General features: G+C 47.2%; 1 protein-coding gene across 3 annotated transcripts in view; it reads left to right on the top strand.

Annotated features, from left to right (window-relative positions):
* Window positions 1-20,872, top strand: part of ADD2 (adducin 2) — a 53,558-nt gene extending 32,686 nt beyond the window's left edge. For all 3 annotated transcript variants that reach the window (XM_045788217.2, XM_045788215.2, XM_087863507.1), the window contains 6 exons: window positions 2,873-3,130; window positions 4,250-4,369; window positions 5,256-5,345; window positions 7,272-7,419; window positions 8,732-8,857; window positions 14,123-20,872. In XM_045788217.2, coding sequence (XP_045644173.2) covers window positions 2,873-3,130; window positions 4,250-4,369; window positions 5,256-5,345; window positions 7,272-7,419; window positions 8,732-8,857; window positions 14,123-14,430 — 1,050 coding nt within the window. In that variant the 3' untranslated portion in view covers window positions 14,431-20,872. The remainder of the gene's footprint in view (window positions 1-2,872; window positions 3,131-4,249; window positions 4,370-5,255; window positions 5,346-7,271; window positions 7,420-8,731; window positions 8,858-14,122) is intronic.
* Window positions 20,873-21,793: the final 921 nt, after the last annotated feature.

The following is a 21,793-nucleotide window of genomic DNA, read 5'->3' as shown; positions in this document are numbered from 1 at the left end:
AGTCAAAGGATAAAAATCCTTTGGTCATTTTAATCAATATCAAGTTATTTGATAAAAATGTGGTATCAATTTATAAAAATAATAGCTGTTAAGATGGGGGACCCTTGTTTAACATGATTAAAATAATTTTTTTTCTCAAAACAAGAGCCAATATCATGGTACAACACTGGAAGTATTTCCATTAAATTTTAAAACAAAACAATGATTCTTGCTGTCAGCCCTTTTAATATTGTTTTGGAATAATATTGGAGCTCAATCTAAAGGGTGAGGCACATAAACAAAATAAACACTGAAAAGGAAACAACCTTGCTAGTCTGTGTACATAGTATGGTTATATGCCTATAAAGTCCCAAAGAGTCAACTGAGAAAAACTATTAGAAATAATGAGTCCATTTTAAAGTAGTCAGTTATGAAAAATGTATTTAAAAATTAGTAGCTTTTTTTTTGCATCTTAACATATAATAATATATTTGAAAACATAGTAATGGGAGAAAATAGCCCCTTTGCAAATGCAGAAAGAACATAGATCATTAAGCAGAACTGATTTAAAGAAAACCATAATTCTTTACCAATAGACGTCAGAGAAAACCTAAACTTAATAAAGAACCACAATTTCCTCTTGGTTAGAAAATTCCACAGGGTTAAGAGGTTGCTTTCCCAAATTAATAAACTCGATGTAATTCCTTCAATTATAGGGGCATGCAGAAGGACTTGGCAAAAATGTTTTTCCAAGTGAAATTCAGAATGGCTAGGAAAATCCTATAAAAAGAAGGGTAATTAGGGGTACGTGTCCCATCACATGGTAAAGCATGAAAAACCTTCAGCAAATAAACAGAAGAGCAGAGGAGCACCAGTGTAGAATGAACAGGTCAATCAGTGGGACAGCTTAGAAAATCCAGAAATAGATCCTAAATGTATGAGAATCTAACACAGGGCAAGTAGGCATCCCTTAAAGCAGCGGGAGAAAGGTTGACTGCTAGACCTTTGGGAAATAAATAAAGCGGATCATTCCTTTCAACAAGATGAATTTCTGATTTATCAAAAATTTGAACATAAAAAGTAAATTCATATAGATATTAAAAAACAGATTTATATTTTTGATGCTCTTGTGTTGGAAAAGAACTTGTCAAGTATGGTGGGGAAAGTCTGAAATCATGATGACAAATATTGACAGATATGATTATATTAAAATTGAAAATGTATATTTTTATAAACTGTCCCTCCTATCATAGACAAAGCTAAAAGACAAACTATGGAGAAAATATTGCAACATGTGTGACAATAAAAAATTAATATCCTTAGTGTAGAAAAAGGTATTATGAATCAATGTGAAAACAGTAAACATCTCAATAGGAAAACGAACCAAGAACACAAATAATTTACAAAGGTAGAGTTTCAAGTGGCCATTAAAAATATTTTGTTTTACTAGTAATCAAAAAAATAATTTTAAAAATTAGAGGATTGTACTTTTAACCCTTCTGATTGCCAAAGATTTTTTCTTTAAACCTCAGCAATATTCAGCAGATGGGAGGGAGATGAGAACTGGGAACTCCAGCACAATCGGTAGAAGTGTAAATTGACTCAACATTTTGGGGAGATGGTAAATACATGAAAACTTTTCATATATACCCCTTGACCCGGAATTTTTATTCTAGGAATTCAAGGAGAGAATCATTTAATTGCCTAAAGAAAAATGTGTAAAGATACTTATTTCATGGTTGTTTATAATATTTTGAAAATGACAAAGTGCTATCAATTACTTTTTACTAAATCATAAAAAAATATAGGTTTCTGTGTGTTTATAGATTCAATAATGTAGAAAAAAATCTTCAAATCACATCAATAAACTAGAAGAGCAGCTTGTAAAGTTGCTCATGCAGTATGGTCCCATACTGTTACATATATATAATTATAGAATACATCTATTATATATAATTAATATGTTCTATAGTTATGTATATACTTACATACATGCAGATATATAAATATATATATAAATACAAATATATATGTGTGTGTGTGTGTGTGTGTATATATATGTATATATATATATATATATATGATTTCAGAGACGACCAGAAAGATTTTTAGTGGTTATCTCTGGGGATGAGATTTTTGTATAAAACCCACTTTTTTCTTATGTTTTTCCATATTGCCTGATTTTTATAGAAAGGTCTGTATTTTCTTTATAATCGGAAAAATATTTTAATCCCTCTTTAGTTTAAAAAAATAGGAAGAATATAGGCAAAGCCAAGACAGAATCACATGAGGAGCTGTCCAGATGACTGAATGTCCTCACAAGCGGGAATCATTTCTACCTCTGTAGGACATGATCTTGCTTAGGAGACAGGGATGTTTTGAGTCAGGTTTCAGTGTTCCAAGAAGGAAATGGTTTAGAAGCCTTGGAGTCAAGAAAATAAGGGTTGACTGTTAGAATCAGCTGGAAAGCTTTAAAAATCCTGCAGCCCAGACCGCACCACTGTCCGTTGAAATCAGCAGCTCTGAGGTGGGCGCAGCCACCAGCATTTTTAAAGCCTCTGAGGGATCCCAGCGTGCAGCCAGGGCTGAGAACCCCTGGAGTAGATGGAAAATTGGAACACTGTTAGGGTAAAGGGCCCTATCTGTCTGGTCCACAAGGTTCTAGGGATTTCTCAGCTCCGATCAGAGGGCTTGTTGGGGTGAAGGAAGGAAGAGGTAGGGAGACCAGGCGGATGAAATGAAACACATTAAAGGAGAAGTAAGGCCTACGTTGTGTTATGGAGATTTGGGGTTAAACTGAGTCCTTCAAAAAGAAGGGGGCAAAGAATGTGTGGGATATGTGTGTGGAGGCCATTTTCCCCACACTAAGTGGTACTGCTTCTGTCCTTTTTAGGGTTACAGAACAGGCTACACGTACCGTTACCCCATTGTTCAAGAGAAAACCAAACACAAAAGTGAGGTGGAGATCCCAGCCACCGTCACAGCCTTCGTGTTTGAGGAGGACGGCGCCCCGGTGCCTGCCCTGCGGCAGCATGCCCAGAAGCAGCAGAAGGAGAAGACCCGTTGGCTCAACACGCCCAACACCTACCTGCGGGTCAATGTGGCTGATGAGGTCCAGAGGAGCCTGGGCAGCCCCCGGCCCAAGACCACAGTAAGGAGGAGATCAGGGTGGAGGGAGGGTGCCTGGCTACATCTGTGGGTTAAGTAGCTTTAATAGGGGAACAGAACAAATATCCCTCGGGCTGGTTATTACAGTTTCCCTTTAGGGCTTCCTATTGGGCATCTAGGAGCAGCTGCTCATGCCCACAGAACCTCTGATCACCTGTTTCTTGCACCTCTGCACTGAGTTTTGGGACCCAAGGAGCAGATTTCTCCAGGGGGTGGCTGGACCTCACTCCCAACAGCACAAAACCCAGGAGCAATTGGCTTTTGCTTCTTGCTCCCCCATATACAGGGGGCTTCTGGGAAGTTCATGGGCACCCAACATTTGGATGATACCTCTGATGCAAACCCAGGAGGTGGGTGGAATATTAATTTCTATTAAGTTGTCTTCTCCCTCCTCACGACTCTTCCCTGTCTCTCTCTCCCTCTCTCTCTCTCTCACACACACACCCCAGTACACATACACACACATCAACTCTTAATTTGATTTTTCATTAACATTAAAGTAGCTGGAAGCCAAGTAGAATAGCTCTTCATAAAAAAAAAATGAAGCTCTGCAAATTAAAATTAATAAGTCAGGGCGCCTGGGTGGCTCCGTCGGTGAAGCACTGGACTCTTGATTTCGGCTCAGGTCATGATCTCAGAGTCATGAGATGGAGCCCTGCACTGGGCTCTGCATGCTCAGTGGGGAGTCCGTCAGATATTCTCTCTCTGCCTCTCTCTCTCCCCCAGTTCACATGCTCACTCCTTCTCTCTCTCTCTCCCTCTAAATAAATAAATAAAATGGAAAATCAATAAGTCATCTGATACTAAAGGTCAAGTGGCTACCTGTTTGTCAAATTGGTTGTCAAGGTTCTGAGCCCTCCTCTCCAGCACTCTTTATGGCTGACTATTGACCTGGGGGCCTTCTTTAGCATCCAGATCATTTGTTCCCCATCTCTGCTCTGGGAGACGGATCTCAAGGAGGCCCAAGAAGAGAGAACAGCTTTGTATGGGCTTGCTGACTTTGCATGTCGGCTGGTTGGCCTAGATCTCAGGGGTGGGCCATAGGGAAGGACATGGTGACATTATTCCTTTGCCTTACCCACCTGGCCTTGTGTGTGTTCAGTGGATGAAGGCTGATGAGGTGGAGAAATCTAGCAGCGGCATGCCAATACGGATCGAAAACCCAAACCAATTTGTGCCTCTCTATACCAACCCCCAAGAAGTGATGGACATGCGGAACAAGGTAAGGTGGGAGCTGTTTCTTCACCCTCAAGTGGGGAGCTGTCTCAGGTCCCACAAATATGAGCTGAGGTCCCAGGATGTACCTGTCTTATGGGAAAGAAACTACCATTTATGGGCCATACTCAAGCACTGTGTTAACTCTATACCTATGTGGTCTTAAATAACCCTCATACATAAAGGGGTGCTTGCTGAGACATTAGATATGTCTAAGAAACCTGCCCACAAATTGAGTTTTTATGAATTTTATGCTATTTCCCTTTCGGCTCATTTTCAAAATTTCAAAATCCTTTGTATTTCTTTCTCAACCTTTGCTTTACAATTCATTCACTCACATTTCTCATGTTACGTTAAAGCCTTAAGCTGTGGTAGACCACCTCCAAAAGGCCAGGTAGACTCACAAACCTGTGACTTAGTGTATGGTTCAAGGACACTCTGCGGTGCTGGTTTAAAATACAGATGCCCAGGTCAGTCCCCTTGTCCCTCCCCAAGGAGAGACTCTGATTCAATGGTTGTGGGGTGCCCCCCAGGAATCTGTTATAGTCAAGAAATTTCTCGGGGGCTTCAGTAAAATGTGAGACCCTCCCTCAAGGATCTACTGTGCCTCGTTTCACTCTCTTCACCTCTTACAGTTACCTCCTCAGAGTTCATGAGAAGCCAGTATTTTGCATAAACCAGTCATTCACTCTGAAACAGACATGGCGACTGTCTCTTAGAGGACACACTGTGTTAGAAATAGGAGAGACAGGCCCCCACCCCACTGGAGGACCTTTGTAGACCCTAGTCACAGGGCACACCAGACACCAGGATGCCCTCCGAATGCCCCGTCCCAAACTCCACACCCTGACATTCCACAGCTCACTCACTCTCCCCCTTCCCTTACCACACAGATTCGAGAACAAAACCGACAAGACGTGAAGTCGGCGGGGCCTCAGTCCCAGCTCCTGGCGAGTGTCATCGCTGAGAAGAGTCGAAGCCCGGTACAGCAGAAGCTGCCCCTATCTGGAGGGGAAACATGTTTGCCTTCTGGGTCTTCAGTACCTGGGGCTGGGCAGCAGGACCCCTGAGTCCTCGTGCCCACCCTCCCCTGTGATCTTGGGCGCTGGTGCTCTTGCTGCAGGACGGATGCTGTGAGGACCAGGGACAGTGTGTAATTGCCCCCTGTGGGTACTGGGCAGGGGAGCGGCAGCCCAGCCTGCCCCAGGAGTGATACTGACTTCCATGCACCCATGGAAATCCACTCTGCCCTCTGCGGGTATCCTGCAAAGTGGGCATCACAGGAGTGTGGCTGGCAGCTCCCAACTGCTCCAGGCCTGCCTGCCCTGAGCGTTTCTGGCCTGTGTGTGTGTGGATATGGCATCATCAGGCCATAGCTCTGGGAAGATGCTCATGGGCTTGCAGAGGGGAGGCATGTATATAAGGACTGGTGCTCCATTCGGGGCAGTTAGTTGCCCACACAAACCCACATAGAGTTAGGAAGTATAAAGTTGTTTCCATGCCTGAGATAGGACAGTGTTTGTCTAGTGCTTAGCAAAAGGGGTGAAGATCAGAATTCTGGCTTGTGTGGAAAATCGTTGCTACTCTTTGCAAGATAGCAATGGGCATAGCATATTCCTTAGCGGTTAGAAGGGGCGAGATACAGTAACTGTTCCTCTCCGCAGAGTAAACGGAGATGGTTTAGATCAGGCTGCAGCCCTCAAGGTGGGTGCCCAGGCAGGGAAGTGGGAAGGTTAACCACCATTGTCACCCACCACCACTAGCCGGGATGAAGAACGCCAAAAGTGCCATGGAGCCGCAGATAGAAATACCCCATGATACTGGGGTGGGGGTGGCGAGAGTTCAGTACAGTGAGCAAAACTGTTTAAAACTCTGCCATTTATACCAAGTGTTCTCCTTGGAGTCCCTCTTCTTGGGATCCTGGTCTTGGATTCTCTTTTGAACTCTGTGATTCCTTAAGATAGACCAATGTTGCTTCTCTTTCGGAAGATGGCCATGGGCCCATCATCAGAGGACCCTGGTAGGCCAGGGAAGGCAGCCTAGAGTGCGTGGTGTGGGCCAGCTGCTCTGGGCTCACCTCCCCTGAGTTTCATGCTCTTTGACTCCTCCTCAGCTTCGGAGCAATACATTCTCAAAGGCCAAGATGAGGATGCCAAATTAAGAGAAAGGGCTGTGGGGTCTGAATTTTAGACCTCGTCATGGGCTAGGGGGGTTCGAGGATTCCTGAAGCTCACACAAGGTCCAGCTGGTGAGCTCCCTGGAGCCAGGGAGTCCCCCGGGGATTTTTGCCAATGTCCCCAGGGACCTGCGGTACGGGAAGGTTGAAGATCCGAGATTCAGGACCTTGGCCCCTTGAAATTTATGACTGTGTGCAAAACAGGACTAACAGTTTGGACAGAGAACACTGAAGCCATTGTGTGTTTTGCATTTGACTTCCTGCTGTGTGCTGTGGCTTGTGCTGCTGTTGGGGGGTGGGAGGAGGGCATGGTGGGGAATGGCTGGCATAAAGCGGGCTTGAGCCAACGCTTCGCTTTCTGGCTTTGACTAACTGACTTTGGGCTGTCGACTGTATTTGCGTAGTGATGGCTTGCAAGCATCCATAGGAGGGATTGCAATAAACGTGTGTCTTCCTTCTGCTTGGGAGCATCCTTCGATTTTATTTCCGGGGCAGAGGGTGGACTCCCTGCATTCATCCAGGCAGTTGCAAAGAACCGAGGTCTGGGGGTGAGGTAGCCATGGGAAGGAATGAACAACCCCTACCCCGAGGCCCTGAGCTGTATCCAAGGAGCTGCATGCCTCGCTGCCCCTAGCAAGACCACTGGCAGCCACATGAGTCTGAAAGGAAGCTCGGGCCTGGGCCCCAACTGCGGCATTCAGAGAGCAACACACACTCTGTGGTTAACTTTCAGTCTACAGAGAGCCAGCTGATGTCCAAGGGCGATGCAGATACCAAAGACGACTCAGAGGAGACCATGCCCAACCCCTTCAGCCAACTCACTGACCAGGAGCTGGAGGAATACAAGAAGGAGGTGGAGAGGAAGAAACTAGAACTTGATGGTAAATAATCCCGGGTCGCCCAGGGTAGAGGGAGAGCTGGGAGCACCCAGAGGGGCAGCGGAGCAACCAGCAAGGCTCACTCCCACCAGTGGCCCGGGGACCCACACCTCCTGCCTGGCAGGGCCCTTGGAGCTCTGTCTAGCCTTGCCTGGCCTTCACATTCAGCCTTCACTTCTCTCTCTCCTCTATCATATTCTCAGGTTGCCCTTCCTGCCCCATCAACCAAGTCATATTCTTACCAACGTAATGTTATTACTTACGTAATGGTCCTCATGGCTCGGTGCCTAACAGTGCTGCCGTGCTGCCATGACCTTGTCTGAGCCTCTCCCCTGGGCTGAAAGGAGTTAATCCTTGTACAGTGCTTAGAACAGGGCCTGTAAGGGTGGCTTAAGTCAGATAAACATTAGCTATGATAAGATAATTATAATAGTGATAATTATTATTAATCTATCAGGTCCAGTATAAACATTTTAGCCTGGCAATGAAAACTCCCATCAGCTACCTCTGCTCTTTTCCTTACTCCTTCTTTATTTCAGAATCTTCAGTCAAGCCCATCTCTCCGTGTTGAGTCCCAAATATGCATATTCATGATACCTCGTATGCTCTCATTCATTTCTTTGTCCTTCCTGGCACGGTTTCCCTTGTTGGCTAGCATGGCCTGAGAACTTCCATCTCAAGCCCTTCTTCCAGCTAAAAGCCCTCTCTGTCCCTCTCCACACACACACCCCTCACTTTGAGCTGTCCCTTCTTTGTTTCAAGAGCACTTGGGGTCTGAGACACAGACAAATTCAGCTCCTGGTTTTGTCCACCAGGCTAGGCTTTCATTCCCATCGTCATCGTCCACGACCCCCCATCCCACCCAGAGTCAGCCATGTTCCTGGGCACAAGCAGGCCCTAGAAAAACCCTTGTTAGCTGCTTGGAGTTCTAATGGGACAGTTGAAAAAATAGATAGAAAATGTGGTGCTTTATATCCCTAGGGATTATTTGGGTTGAACATGAAAAACAGATAAATAATAAATAAGGTACATGCAAACAAATCATGGATGGGAAGCCTGCAGTCCTCATCAGGGCTAACGTTCCACTGGCAGATGTGCTTGGGTAGAGGAAACAGAATAGGATTCTGACTCCTCCCATTTCCCTCCCCCCCCCTCCAGATGTAGCAGAAATTTTAAAAAGTTTGGGGGAAGCAGCTCACTTCAGCTAGGAGAAATGGGGACCAGCTGGAAGAAAGCATTTTTTTTTTCATGTTCTCTCTCTGCCCACCTTTGCTCTGTTTGACCCCTATCCTGAGGTGGTTTTCTTTATTTTCAGGAGAGAAAGAAACCCCTGCAGAGGAGCCTGGCTCACCTGTAAAGTCTGCACCAGCTTCTCCAGCACAGAGTCCAGTGAAGTCGGAGACGAAGAGCCCTGTGATCTCTCCCTCCAAGTCTTTAGACGGTGAGTGGAGCTGAGCAGCTGGAAGGGAGGAGGCACCTCCACAGCTCAGAAAGGGGTCTGCATGGAAGGCAGGGCAGGTGGGCACCTTCCAGGGACCCTGCCTTTCCACAGGTCTTGCCTGCTACCCAAAAAGCTTTCTGTTCTGCCATTTCTAGGGAATCTGAAATAGGAGTTTCCAAATTTAAGCTTGTTTCATTCACAAGCTGTGACAACACACCTTACCGTTTAAGTCCCTGTCTAAGCAATAATGAGTAAGTTAATGATCAATACACAGCCTTCTCACCTCTCACTCAGACTAGGTTGGCTGATGGGTCTTTCTAGATGCACCAACCTAGTGCTCAGACTTTGATGTGTGTAGGGATTTCCAGGATCTTGTGAAAATGAAGATTCTGAGGCAGTAGGTCTGGGGTGGGACCTGAGACTGTGTATTTCCAACAAGCTCCCAGGTAAGGCTGATGAGGTCATTCTCAACCTTTGGAATCTCAACACATTGGAACTACCTGGGGAGCTTTAAAAATCCTGACACTGGCCTGGGTCCCACCACAGCACCCCCAGTGGTTCTCAGTTAAATGGTCTGGGGATGGGGTAGAGAAGAGTACCCTGGAGTTTTAAGATCTCTCCAGGTAAATCTAGTATGTAGCCCAGGCTGAGAACCACTTTGTTAGATACTAGTTTAGAGAACTAAGGTTTTGGCCCAATTCAACTGCTAAGTAATAGTAACTCAACTGCTAATTTTAGAAAATCAGATAATCTTTGTGCCTCATTTCCTTGTCTGTCAAATGGGACTACCGATATTTTCCCTTTTTAAGGTTCTTATACATATAAGGGAAGCTGTAGACGAGAACATAAAGAGCAAAATAAAAAATATAAAAGAAATAAAAGAATAAAAACATTTAAATGTAAGATCTAAATATGATTATGATTAATAATATACATATGGTGGATAACACCTAGATCATAAAAGTGTCTTTATTGAACTCCTGGAATCACTCTAGGGCATGAACATTCCTCCCTGGGTCCCCTGAGATTTTTCCTGTTCTGGATAGAATGACCACACATGTGGATGCTGCTAGAATCCCCCAACCTCTGAGCTCCCTCCATAGGCAAATTGCCGCCTTGAGCGCAGTTCCAGTGTTGCCAGAGGAAACCCATCTGCTTGTGGCCAGAGCTCCAAGTGGATGATCCCTAACTGTTTTGTTCATGTGTCTCATCGTGGTGTTATCAACCTGTCTCCACAATGTCTTCCTTTCTCTTCCCATTTGTGCCTTCATCAAAGGAGTTTCCTCCGATTCTGAATACTTGTCTCTGTAGTAAGTATAGAGAGGCTGTTTACTAACTCACTCCAACATTTGCAATGGGGGAGGGAGGACTTTTTCAAAAGAAATGTGTTTTTCCCCAGCTTTTTCTTTGGCAACCCTGCCTTCGGGAGGTTTCCTGGCTATAAAATTCATGACCAACTCCACATGTGCTATGCATGGGCTAGGCTTCCCTCTAAGATATACACACATAGGATGGACTCATACACACACACACACACACACACACACACACACACACACACACTCATCCTCACATGGGGCATAGCACCCAGAAGCAGCAAGCGTGCACAGTGAAAGGGCGGTGGGGCCAGCTCCTGGGCACTCCCTGTAGGGGAGTGCTTATGGCCCTCATTAGCACATCTGCATCCCTGTTCCTAATGGCCCCTCCAAGGAGCCCATGACCTCTTCTAGGGCTATGGCCCAGAGCCTGAATGGCCTTAGGACCTACTGCCATATAGAGATGCTTGGAGCACCAGGCCTAACCATGTCATCAGCATCCCTCAGGGGTGCACACCAACTGCAGGTGGGAAATCCAAGCTGGAGAGGTGGCTTATGACAGCAGTGGGACAGGGGGTAGTAATTACATTTCAGCTCCTAGAAGCCCCTTGGAGCAACCTCTGCTGTTCAGAGGGACAGAGAGTGGACGGAGGGGCGTATGACAGGTAGGATAACTGCTTACCCACCTCTGACATCCTTCCCACTGGTAGCACAGTTCTTGTCCAATCTGGTCCCAATCGGTGCCCTCATGGAGGGGCAGTTGGGTTGTTAGAAAAATCAAGATCTTCCCTGAAAGTACAGACAGAGCTGAGCCCGCATGATAAGGCCAGAGTTGTAGCTGCCTTGGGTGACCAGTGTGGAGCAGGGCAGGGTGGCCATGGCCATGCTGCCCAATGGCTTGCCCAGATCCTCAGGGCAGACAGGGCTGACACTCCCATCAAAGTGTGCACTTTCACATTTAGCTCACCCGTTGGATCAGGGCTGGCTTTTCACTGTGAGTCACTGTTCTCAAATGCTCTGGTGCGGAGTCACCCCCGTGTCCCTCCTCATCTGTCTCCTACCCCATCAGCCTCCCTAAAGGAGAGTCTTTCAAACCTCTTCCTCCATATCTGGTCATCTCTGTCATCTCCTTCTCTTTGACTGGTGCCTGATCCCTGCCCCGGCTGACTTCATCCCCAGGTAACCTCTCAGGAGCACCGGCTGTGCCTGCCAAGAAATAGCCCTGCATTCCGCATCAGAAGATCAGCTCTGTCACTTACTGATTTCGCCATCTCAAATAAGTTACTTAAAAACCTTGCAGAATGGGGCGCTGCCTAACACGAATCCTTGCCCTATCCTAACTCATAGCATTGTTATTGGGATAAAATGAGCAAATGAATACAAAAGGGCCTTGTAATGTGCTTCCATCAATTAGTTCCCGTTCTGTACTATGTTCCTGGGATTGTAAGATAGAATATAGGCTTGCTGTTTTAAGCCACTAAACTTGGGGGTAGACGTTGTTATGAAGCAATAGATAATTATTAAATCATGGTGCATAATAAGAGCTGGTTTTATAGAAATTAGTTTTTCTTGGGTTGACTAGGCTCAGTTGGATGGTTCTGCTCCATTCATGTCAGCTGCGGCTGCAGTAATCTGGGAGCTTGACTGAACTGCAATTTCCAAGATGGTGCACTCATGTCAGATGCCTTCCAGCCAGAGCTGGAAGCCTGGGCTCAGCTGGGACACTGGGATGGCTGGGTCTTTCTTTCTCTTCTGTCTCTCTCTCTCTCTCTCTCTCTCTCTCCCCCCATGTGGTGTAGCCTCTCCATGTGTGTTTCCATCAAGGTAGTCAGACCTCATTATGTAGTGGTTCAGCGCTCCCCAAACTCTCAAAGCAGGAACTTCTAGGCCTTCTTAAGTCTTCAGCCTGAGACTGGCTCAGTGGCACTTTCTCATCATTCTGTTGGTGACTGTGAACCACAGGGCCAGCCCAGATTGGTTGTGGGAGGGGACCACACCCAACTGTGTCCTCTTAAAAAAAAAAAAAGGTAAATGACACATGGAAGTGTAAAATGGATATATTGGCAGTAGATTTAGAGAAGGGCAAGATCATTGTCAGATGTCAGAGGAGGCTTGAGCCAGACCAGAGTGTCGCTGAGGCCAACTAGCTGGTGACGTGAAGAGAGGAGAATGGACAGAAAGAAAGTTGTGTTTAGATGAGTGTATTGATTTCAAGATTATTGCCAGGTGATGACCATGGGGACACATGGTGGGGGGCGAGTGTGAGCCTTTGGAGTAAAGGGCATTAGAGAACTTAGTAGCTGGATGATGACAGGACATGGGCTGGACAGAAGGATGGGAGCCGGGGCCAAGGTGTTGGGTACTAAGAGACAGTCCTCAAGAGTCATCTGGAAGAGGACGTTGACTTGCCCAGAGAATTTCAGAAGTTAGGAAAGAACTTATTATAAGAGTTTGCCCATAGTCAAACTAGCCCATTCTCAATGTCCCCAAATTTATACCTCTCTGTCCCATGTTCCATGTAACCACACATTTCTCCAGTCTTTACCCCTGTCAAGAACCCTAGTTTTTCCTAAAACTTCTTTCCTCACCTATGCCTTCTGTAAGTCATACCAGTCATACCTCATCCATTACTCACATTCGTATAGAGTGGAGCATACCCAGTGCCTTCTTGTGGTGTGAGATCTCACACAACTCACTTACACACACAACTCACTCACACACACCAACACTCACACATGACACCCACACACTCAATCACAAACTCACATGCACACACACAAACTCAACATAACTCACACACTCACCCACGCACTCACACTCCCATACTTATTCACACAGCTCACCCCAAATTCACACTTACAAATTCACCAAGCACACACATTCTCACACACTCACAAACACATGCACACACACATTCTCATACACTCACACACTCCTCTCAGTTTCACATAGTGAAAAGAACACAAAACTGGGTGTCAGGAGATTGAGGTCTGCCACTGTTACTACTTTACTCAGTTTTCATTTCTGTAAAATGGGGAGGAGCTGACCTAGATGATCTTCAAATACCTTTCTACTTTTCGGAGTCTGTGGTTTTCTAATCTCCCCTCCTCCCTCCCCATCCAGGCATTTCAAAGCTTGAGTGGAAACAGGGTAGGGGAAGTGTCGGAAGGGGGAGAAAGGGCAATAGGGGGGCTTAGTTTCTGGGGTCTGAGCAGCTCTGGCTTTGAACGTGGCCAAAATCCAAACAGGTTCCCTCCAGGTGGCCACTAGAATGGGTCAACCAGGCATCTTCTCCTTTGATTGATCCTTTTATCTTGGAAACATGGGGTCCATGTCACTCAGGGAATTCTGTTCTCCCTCTGCCTTCCCCTCTGTGCCTACTGGGAAGATACTCTCTGTTTTTCCAAAAGTTCCTTTCTGATATAGGAAATTAAATGGGTATAAAAGCATATAATTTCCATGTTAACCAACTGGAATTTATATAAAAGCTTTATAATATGTAATTTCCATGTTTTTACTGGTGCAGCTGAACCGGTTACAACAAGTCTTAGATTCTTCCACTGAGTCGTGTGTGTTCCCGCTCTCCCCCTTCCTACAGCCTCTCTCCTCACCTGGATCTGTCCCCTCATTTCGTGCCTTAAAAAGCTCTCAACTAGGCCCTAGCTGGGCCCCCTGCCATCTTTGGACATCATTACCTGTTTACATCTGTAGACAAGAGCCCAGAATAACAGACCTGCCAAGGGCCTGTTCCCAGGGCAGACTGCATGGAAGGGGGTACAGGGTTTGGGTGAGAACCCTGCCTAACCCTTTCCCCCTACAATGTCAGCCTGTCCCTCCTGTTGCCCTAGACTTATTTTATAGAGTTGCCTAGAAATGGTTCTGTTGACCCCACATGGAAACTCTCACCTGATCAAAATCTTATGGGTCGTATCTTTTGATCTTTTTCTAGAAGGTGCTAAGAAGACAGAAACAAGCAAAGCCACCACAGAGCCTGAAACAACACAGCCAGAAGGAGTGGTGGTCAACGGGAGGGAGGATGAGCAGACCACAGAGGAAATTCTCAGCAAAGGCTTGAGCCAGATGACCACCAATGCCGACACGGATGTTGATACCACTAAGGACAAAACCGAGTCGGTCACCAGCGGCCCCATGTCCCCAGAGGGCTCACCTTCCAAGTCTCCCTCCAAAAAGAAGAAGAAATTCCGAACCCCATCCTTCCTGAAGAAGAGCAAAAAGAAGGAGAAAGTGGAGTCCTGATTGGTAGCACCCTTGGGCTCCTATCTGCACCCTCTCCCTCCACCCCTTCCCTTCTCCCATCTCTGTCCCTGGAAGCACAGGGCCAAGGAGGGATAGAATAGGACCCTGGATCACACTCTGAAGGGGAACTTAGAGATTACCCAACCACCCCCTCATTTTACAATTGCCCCAGAGAAATCAGGTGACTTTCCCAAGGTCACACAGCTAGTTAGTGGCAGAGCCTGCACTAGAATTGGGGTCTCCTGGCCCCCAGTCCAGTGCTCTTTCCACTACACAACACTGCCTAGTTGTGGGCCACCTTTGTGAGGATGCTGTCCACCAATCTGAGCCCAGGGCAGAAGGCCAGAGTGGGCTGCAAGCCCTCACAGTCTCAGACCAAATCAGACAGGTCGAGATTTCCCCTGAGCAAGGTCCTTTTCCTTGCGCAAATCCAGTCTCCTGCTAATGGAGCTGTCACAGTTTAGAAATCTCTCTTTTCCATAGGGTCCCTGCCCTGCTGCTCTCAGTAACCAGACAAATTGACCCGTCCCCTCCACCAGAAGTTAATCTTTGTTCCCAAGGGCTGATGGCTTAGCTTGTGCTTCCCCAACCACTAACTAACCCTGAGCTTTCTTCGTGGAACCTCCTGAATGATGGATGGATGAAGAATTGTAAGAGCGGGCAGACATAAGGGCGAGCCAAGTCGGCCACAGGACTGGGGACCGTTGAATGAATATAAGAAGCCAGGAACTTGGCCCATTTGAATTGTGCATCTCAGGCGCTTCAAAACTAAAACCAAATTTAGCTTAGAGAACAGTTGTCTCATGCTCAGGGCAGAAATTTGGGGGGAATTTAGATCCTCTCTTGGCTTCGGGTTGTACAAGGAGGATCAAAACAACACAGGAAATGCTATGCCTTTCTAGCTTTGCATGATACATGGAGCAATGTGGCTGTACCTGTTTCACTCCTGTCCAGCAGTCAGATGTCCCCTGACCTTCCTTCCAACCTGGAAGCACTGGCTCACAGACTGGAACTGGCCTCTTACCCTTGGCACCTTGACCTGGGCTCCTTTGGGTTCCGACTCAGTCACCCTGGGTCCGGCAGAGGAGAGTGAGATGAGCCCTTGAGGATTAATTCTCTTGGATCAGCTGTCAGAAAAACCAGCTTGAGTGTCCTTGCCCTGTCACTACCTGTCCATCCTGGGGCCTAGTAAGAGCCGCGGCTGTTGCTGTTAATGCCAGCACTATCTTTTCATGTTCTTCCACGGGACACTGATGAATGAGCATTGTTGGCTCCTAAAAAATAGACAATCTATTCTCTTTATAGCACAGTGTCTTCAAAGAGTGTTTTTCCTTTTTTGTCCTGATTATTGTGAAAGTACTTTTGAAAGTTCTTCATCATAGTTTTTCACTTTCGAGCACTTACTTTCTATATATAGACGCTGTGCAGGTTTTTCATACGTTATACCCTTTGACTGTCACGATAATCCTGTGATGTGGGTAAGATATTCCCATTACCAGTAAGAAAACTGAGCCCCCAGTGGACAATCGACTTGCTCCAGGTGACTTGGCTAGAAAGATCCAGAGCCTGGATTTGACCCCTGGGTCAGTCTGAGTCCAGAGCCTTTGTTCTTAACAGTTACGATGATTAGAAAACTTGAAATCCCCAAGGGGGGTTAATTTAGTCCAGGACCCGTTTCTGTGACTGGTCTCCACTGTGTAATGTCAGCACGTGAAATGAAGGCAGGAAACTACCTGTGTTCTCCCTCATCAGTGCACGTTAAGCTCCTGATAAATGTGGATTGTGGCGAGGCCAGTGTGGACCTCTGACAAAGGAGAGGCAGGAGGCTTCTGGTTGGGCCAGAGAACAGGAGGGCTATTTCTTGAGAAGAAAGGAAGCTGACACATGACTAAGGAGAACGCAATACTGCATCTCTCGAGTGCAGGTTCCTAACTGCTACCCCAACCCCCACTCTGCTCTACTTTCTGATGGGCCTTGTGATGGGCAACCCAATGGTCAGGGGCATCCAATGCCTCAGAAAAAGTCCGTGATGTGGGAAATGCCTTTAAAAGCCAATCCTTTGATGCCTTCTTCGAAAAAATAGATTTCACGTTCATTCCTTCATCCCTCACAGTATTTGTTAAGCACCCACGAAGCACAGGCATTATGCCGTCATTAAAAGAAACCACTCATTGTGGCTAGAATCAGCAGCAGCAAACAATGTTAAGAGAAGAGTGGAGAGGATTACCATTGACAGAGCTTTTTGTGTTTGAGTGGTTGTAGCTCAGAGATGATGTTGATTGACTCTTCGGGTTCAACAAATTCTCTTTATTCCCTTTACAACGACATTTTCAGGTGAAAACGCCAGAGTCTTGCTGGAGCGTCGTCCTTGGAACTTACGCCATGCGCCCACCTCATACTTACCCATTTGTTCGTCCTCATGCATTCGAACAAAACAGCCAACAACAGAACACCCCATGAGCTTGGGTCATGGGTCAGGTCTGAAGGCAGAACACGGTCCCTGCCCACGGAAGTTTTTAAGTAGAGGAGGCTTGTAGACAAGTTACGAAAAGGGCATGGGGACAGAGGTGACGTAAGGACGGAATGATTTATTGTCTCTGGACCAGAGAAACTTTCCTGAAAGATGTGATGATTGAGTTAGGTTTTCAGACAAAGAGGAATTCTCCAGGAAGACAAAAGGGTTGGTGGGATATTTGTGCTGAGGGAAGGGCGTGTGCAAAGGCACAAAGCACAAAACTCCACAACAGGCCAACTGAGTCATGCAGTAATGCCAGAGCATGAAGTGTAAGGGCCGCGGGGGCTTCGTTTCAGAGGTGGGCAGCGCTGGCTCAGAGAGAAACCTATAGAAGTGTGCAACTAGAGTTTATCCTGAAGGGGGTTTGGAGCCGCTCATGGCTTGCATCAGGGTGTCATGATCAAGCTTGAATTGTACAAAAATCCGTTTGGTGGCTGGGTGGAGAATGGCCTGGAGAGGAGTGCAGTGAAGGCCCAGGAGATCTCCTAATGAGGCCCTTCCGAAACATCAGCACTGAAACATGCTAGGTGGCCTGCCTTACACTACGTTTTCCTTTATAGCAAACAGTGTGCTTCCGGCACAGAATTTTACTTCCCTAAAGGTCTTTGGATAAGGCATCTTAGGGAAGATTTTCAACAAGGAGAGGGAAACATTCAAAGAGCTAATGCTTGGTGCAGTTTCCAGGTCTGTTTCGTCTCACTGCAGAACTGCCACGGGAGCAGCTGCGGCCCTCTGCTGATTTCTTGCTGTCTTGTACGCGTCAGCAGTGGCACGCTTAGCTCCAGGCCCAAGGTGGTGCACTGCATGCTGTTGCAGGAGACGTGAAGTCCAGAGAAAAGCACAGGCTTTAGGGAGAGGATGGGGCATTTTCTTTGGATTTGGGTAAACATTGGCCAAAACCTTTGACCAGTGTCTGTCTGGAGAAAACGTATCTATGGAGAGCTCAGAGTGGGTAGGCAGGAGTGAAGCCACTGTGCTTGGATATGCTGCAGAAAGGGATGAGAGCATGTGAGCCAGTCTGCAGCATTATAGATGGCTGAGCTGAGCAGTGGGGAGGTTTTGAGGCTGTTTCCATGGAAAGTCAGGGGTGCGGGGGGAGGCAGAAGGAGAGATGGTTACAGAGAAGACAACGTGGCTCCAGTGCCTCTCCGTGTGCTGGTGGCTGGCACCCAGAAGAGATGTGGGAGAACCATCCACACCAACTTTCTCAAATTTTGCAAAAAGCTTTGCCAAGCGGCAAGCCTCTAACACAGATCTGTGCTCCATTAGAACTTCCTGGCCTGTAGTGACCCAAGTAACTGTCCAACTTCAGCCAGGTTACACACAGATAAAAATAACCTCCCCAAGGGGCGCCTGGGCGGCACAGTTGGTTAAGCATCTGGCTCTTGCTTTTGGCTCAGGTCATGATCTCAGGGTCTTGGGATCAAGCCCTGCATTGGGTTCCACAGTCAGTATGGAGTCTGCTTGAGATTCTCTCTCCCTCTCTGTCTGCCCCTCCCACTCATGCTCTCTCTCTCTCTCTCAAGTCTTTAAAAAAAAATAGCCTCCCTCAGTAGTCCTGTAATGAAAATGGGGCTCTTCCTCTGCAGACAGAGAAGTTCTTTTTAAGGGACTTGCAGGGATTTGGATGAGGACCCTGGTATAGTAAGAACCCCACTGGAAAGCATTGCTCTCATACTGTGGTTTTATGTATACTGAGCCTTGAATCCTCTCCCAGTGTCTAAGGCACTGACTGTGGCAAGACAGTGATTCCGATGTCATTCAGCACCGTCATAACAGGGCTACTGCTGTCCTTAGAGGCCACTTCTCTAGTGGCGATGGGTTTGAAAGAACCACTCCCCCAACACTCCCCCAGGATTAGCTTCAGAAAGCCGAGAAGATCAAAAAGAAGCGTGGATTTTTGATGGAGGTATGCACTGGGGTAGATAGACGGCCTACATGGGCCTGTGGAGGCCATATTCGGCACAAGTGCTTATTGTATGTTCCAGGTCCAGGCCAAGAGTAGTCGGTTTTTGACTGAGAAAACATCCAGTCCTTACTCCTTTCCCTCACGCAGGTCAGCAGAAGCCCTCAAATTGGTTGGTGGAGCTGCTGTTGACTCTCGGAGCATAGAGGAAACAGGCCTTGTATTTTCTCTTACCACTTGAGTCTAAGCAAACTCTCAAAGACAATAACATTGAGAGAGCCTGAGAAGAAACTAGGGAGGAAGTAAACCCATGCTCTCCGTTCCCACAGGAAGGACGGGGCACCCCACAGTTGTTCCCCATCTGTTCCAAAAGGGACACTTGAATATGAACAGCACAGGCCGGAACGGACTCTGAAGAAATACGGTGCTTGGTTCTTTATCTGTTGCAGTTTCAGTTCTGTCACAGGATGAAAATGCAGACACCGTAGCGTGGTGACCTCCCAATGCCCTGTCTAGCCAACCTACCCACTGGGATGTGGCGTGATTTTTGCCAGAAATAAAAGAGCACACGTGGAGCCCCGTCACCAGGGCACGTCCAGCCCTCTTGAGCCTCTCGCCATGAGAAGCCACCCTCACCCAGGAATCAGCGTGGGCACTTCAGGTGGGGTGTCCTCAGTGGAGAAACCTTCTTTCATCATTTTATGTAGATAGGCTTCTCTTTTTAGGATCAATTAGCATCTCCAGTTGAGGGTTTTCTTAAAAATACAGAAGTGATGGTTTGTATTGGTTCGTACTCGAGTTTTGCCAAATCGATGTTTGGTGCCATTTGCCTTCAAGATGTCCCAAAAGTTGGGTCACTGCTACGAGAAATTGGACCTGAAGATGGAGGAGAAATGGTCACAGTCACTGACGCAGGGGACGCAGGTGTGGTTGGAAGCCAGTCCTCAGTAGCCTTCCCGGTGTGGTGGCTCCTTAGCTCTCATCTCATCCACTGGTTCCCAAGGAGCAGGATGAGGCCGTCTGTGATGTGGCAAGTCCCCGACCTCTAAGCAGCTTAGAGAAGATGGGAGGGTTTGGGGTGGGGGGGAGGAGAACTGTAGAAAACCCCCAAACTCTTTTCCCCTTCAGCAGATCATCTCGTAACCTTTAGATCTTCCCTTTTTAAAAATGAATCAGAAGGAGGACGACAGTTGGACCAAGGACAGAGGGGCCAATTTTAATACATCAAATCTCTTATAAAATGGGACTATATTTTGGGGATCCTCGCCCTCACATTTCAACCCCACCCCATGCCTATTGGGCCTGCCTTGTGGGTGATGGCTTGATCTCCGTGGTCTAGTCCACCTTTAAATTCCTGCCATCTCTGCTACAGCCGCCAAGTCCGGCGCTGTGTTCCCCCCTCTCCGGGGAAGACTCTCGTGGGGAGAGGTCCAAGGCCTGGGGTCTCCTGGCTGGGCATGCGGGGGTCTAGGTAGAGAGTGCCGTGTTCTCTAAAGCCGTGGATGGTTTCAGTGAAATGTCTGTGTCTGACAATCGTCTTCCCTTGTACATGCATTGTCTGTGTATAGCTTTTCCTAGTATTGTGAAGTCTCAAATAGGGGTTCCATGTAAATACTCTTTCTGCTATGGAAATGCCAGCCCCCTGGATCATGCATCATCCCCACAAACGGTTTTGCCTTTCTCTATGCTAACACTTCTTGAGCCACTGTTGTGCAGATTGAGGATTAGTTTCTTGGGCTTTTATTTTGCAATTTTATATATATATATACACACATATATAATATATATATATATATATTTATGGGTTGGTTTTGTATAGTTTTCTGTTTGAATCTCTGAGCACCAAAGCTGCCCTTGGATTTTCAAGAGAACTTTCCAAAGCCACTTCCTGAGGCCCCCCCACTCCCCTGCTGCTTTGGTGTTTGCGGTGCCGGGTGGTATCTCTCTGCCCATGGGTTTCTGTATGTATGTGCTGTTATCTCACCTGCGGATATTATCCTAGTAAATCTACCGTGCTTGGCTTCCTGGTGTGTGACCCATCTCTGTCGGCCACCCAGTTCTCCCTGCTCCCAGGGGAGCAGAAGCCAGAGGGGGGGGGGTCCTTGTATGGAAACCTCCAGCCACACAGGAAACTCATCTTTGAAACCATTCCTCACACATGGAAAGCTGAACATACGACTAATTGAGTTCTGATGGGGAGGGAGGTGACAAAATGCTGTAGACCTCTGAGAAGGGAAAAGCCATGTGGATTTGCAAACAGCTCACGGAGGAAGATCAGTTTAGATGGGTTGGAGTAGGGGAGGGGGTTGCAAAAACAAATGATGGTCCCCATGGGGAAGCAGCTTCACGGGCTGGAATGGAAAAGAAGTCCCCCCAAAGGTAAAAGGGAAATGGAGGTAGTAGGGAAGAGGAGGAAAAGGAAAGAGCCCATTCCAGCGGATCCCTGCTCCTCTTCACTCAAGTAAGGAGCCCACACATAGCACCTCATTTGAACCCCATAAAACCCAAAGGGAGGTCCCATTATTACCCACTTTACAGATGAGGAAACCGGCTCTGAAATGAGGTTTTCGTGGGCCACGGGTAAGTATGTGGTGAAGCCCAAATTCGAACTAAGGTCTTCTAGGGAAGCAAGCCTTAGCTCTTCTCGCGACTTCCCCACTAACCAAGTGGCCTGAGCAAATCCCCCCAAAACAGTCTCCATAATCACTTCTAGGCCCCTGCTTCCTGGTGGGCCTGTGTCCCCAGCACTGCCTCTACACCCAGGTCCTCAGAAGCTCCCACGGGCTCCTGCGGACCTAGTTCAGCCCTGCCCCAAGGCCATCAGTGTCTCTTCTCCTGAGGTCACTGCAGGGTGATCCCCCCCCACCCGCGGCAACACGACAGCTCTGTAATCTCACAGCTGTGAGCTCGGCTCTGGCCAAGGAGCTCAGGCAGGGTGCTGA

The sequence above is a fragment of the Ursus americanus genome, chromosome 7, assembly GCF_024610735.1.
Source record: "Ursus americanus isolate L20-20 chromosome 7, mUrsAme1.1.p, whole genome shotgun sequence".
In the NCBI taxonomy this organism is placed as follows: domain Eukaryota; kingdom Metazoa; phylum Chordata; class Mammalia; order Carnivora; family Ursidae; genus Ursus; species Ursus americanus.
The sequence above is the reverse complement of the archived record's forward strand: the minus strand, read 5'-3'. Positions and strand labels throughout refer to the sequence as shown.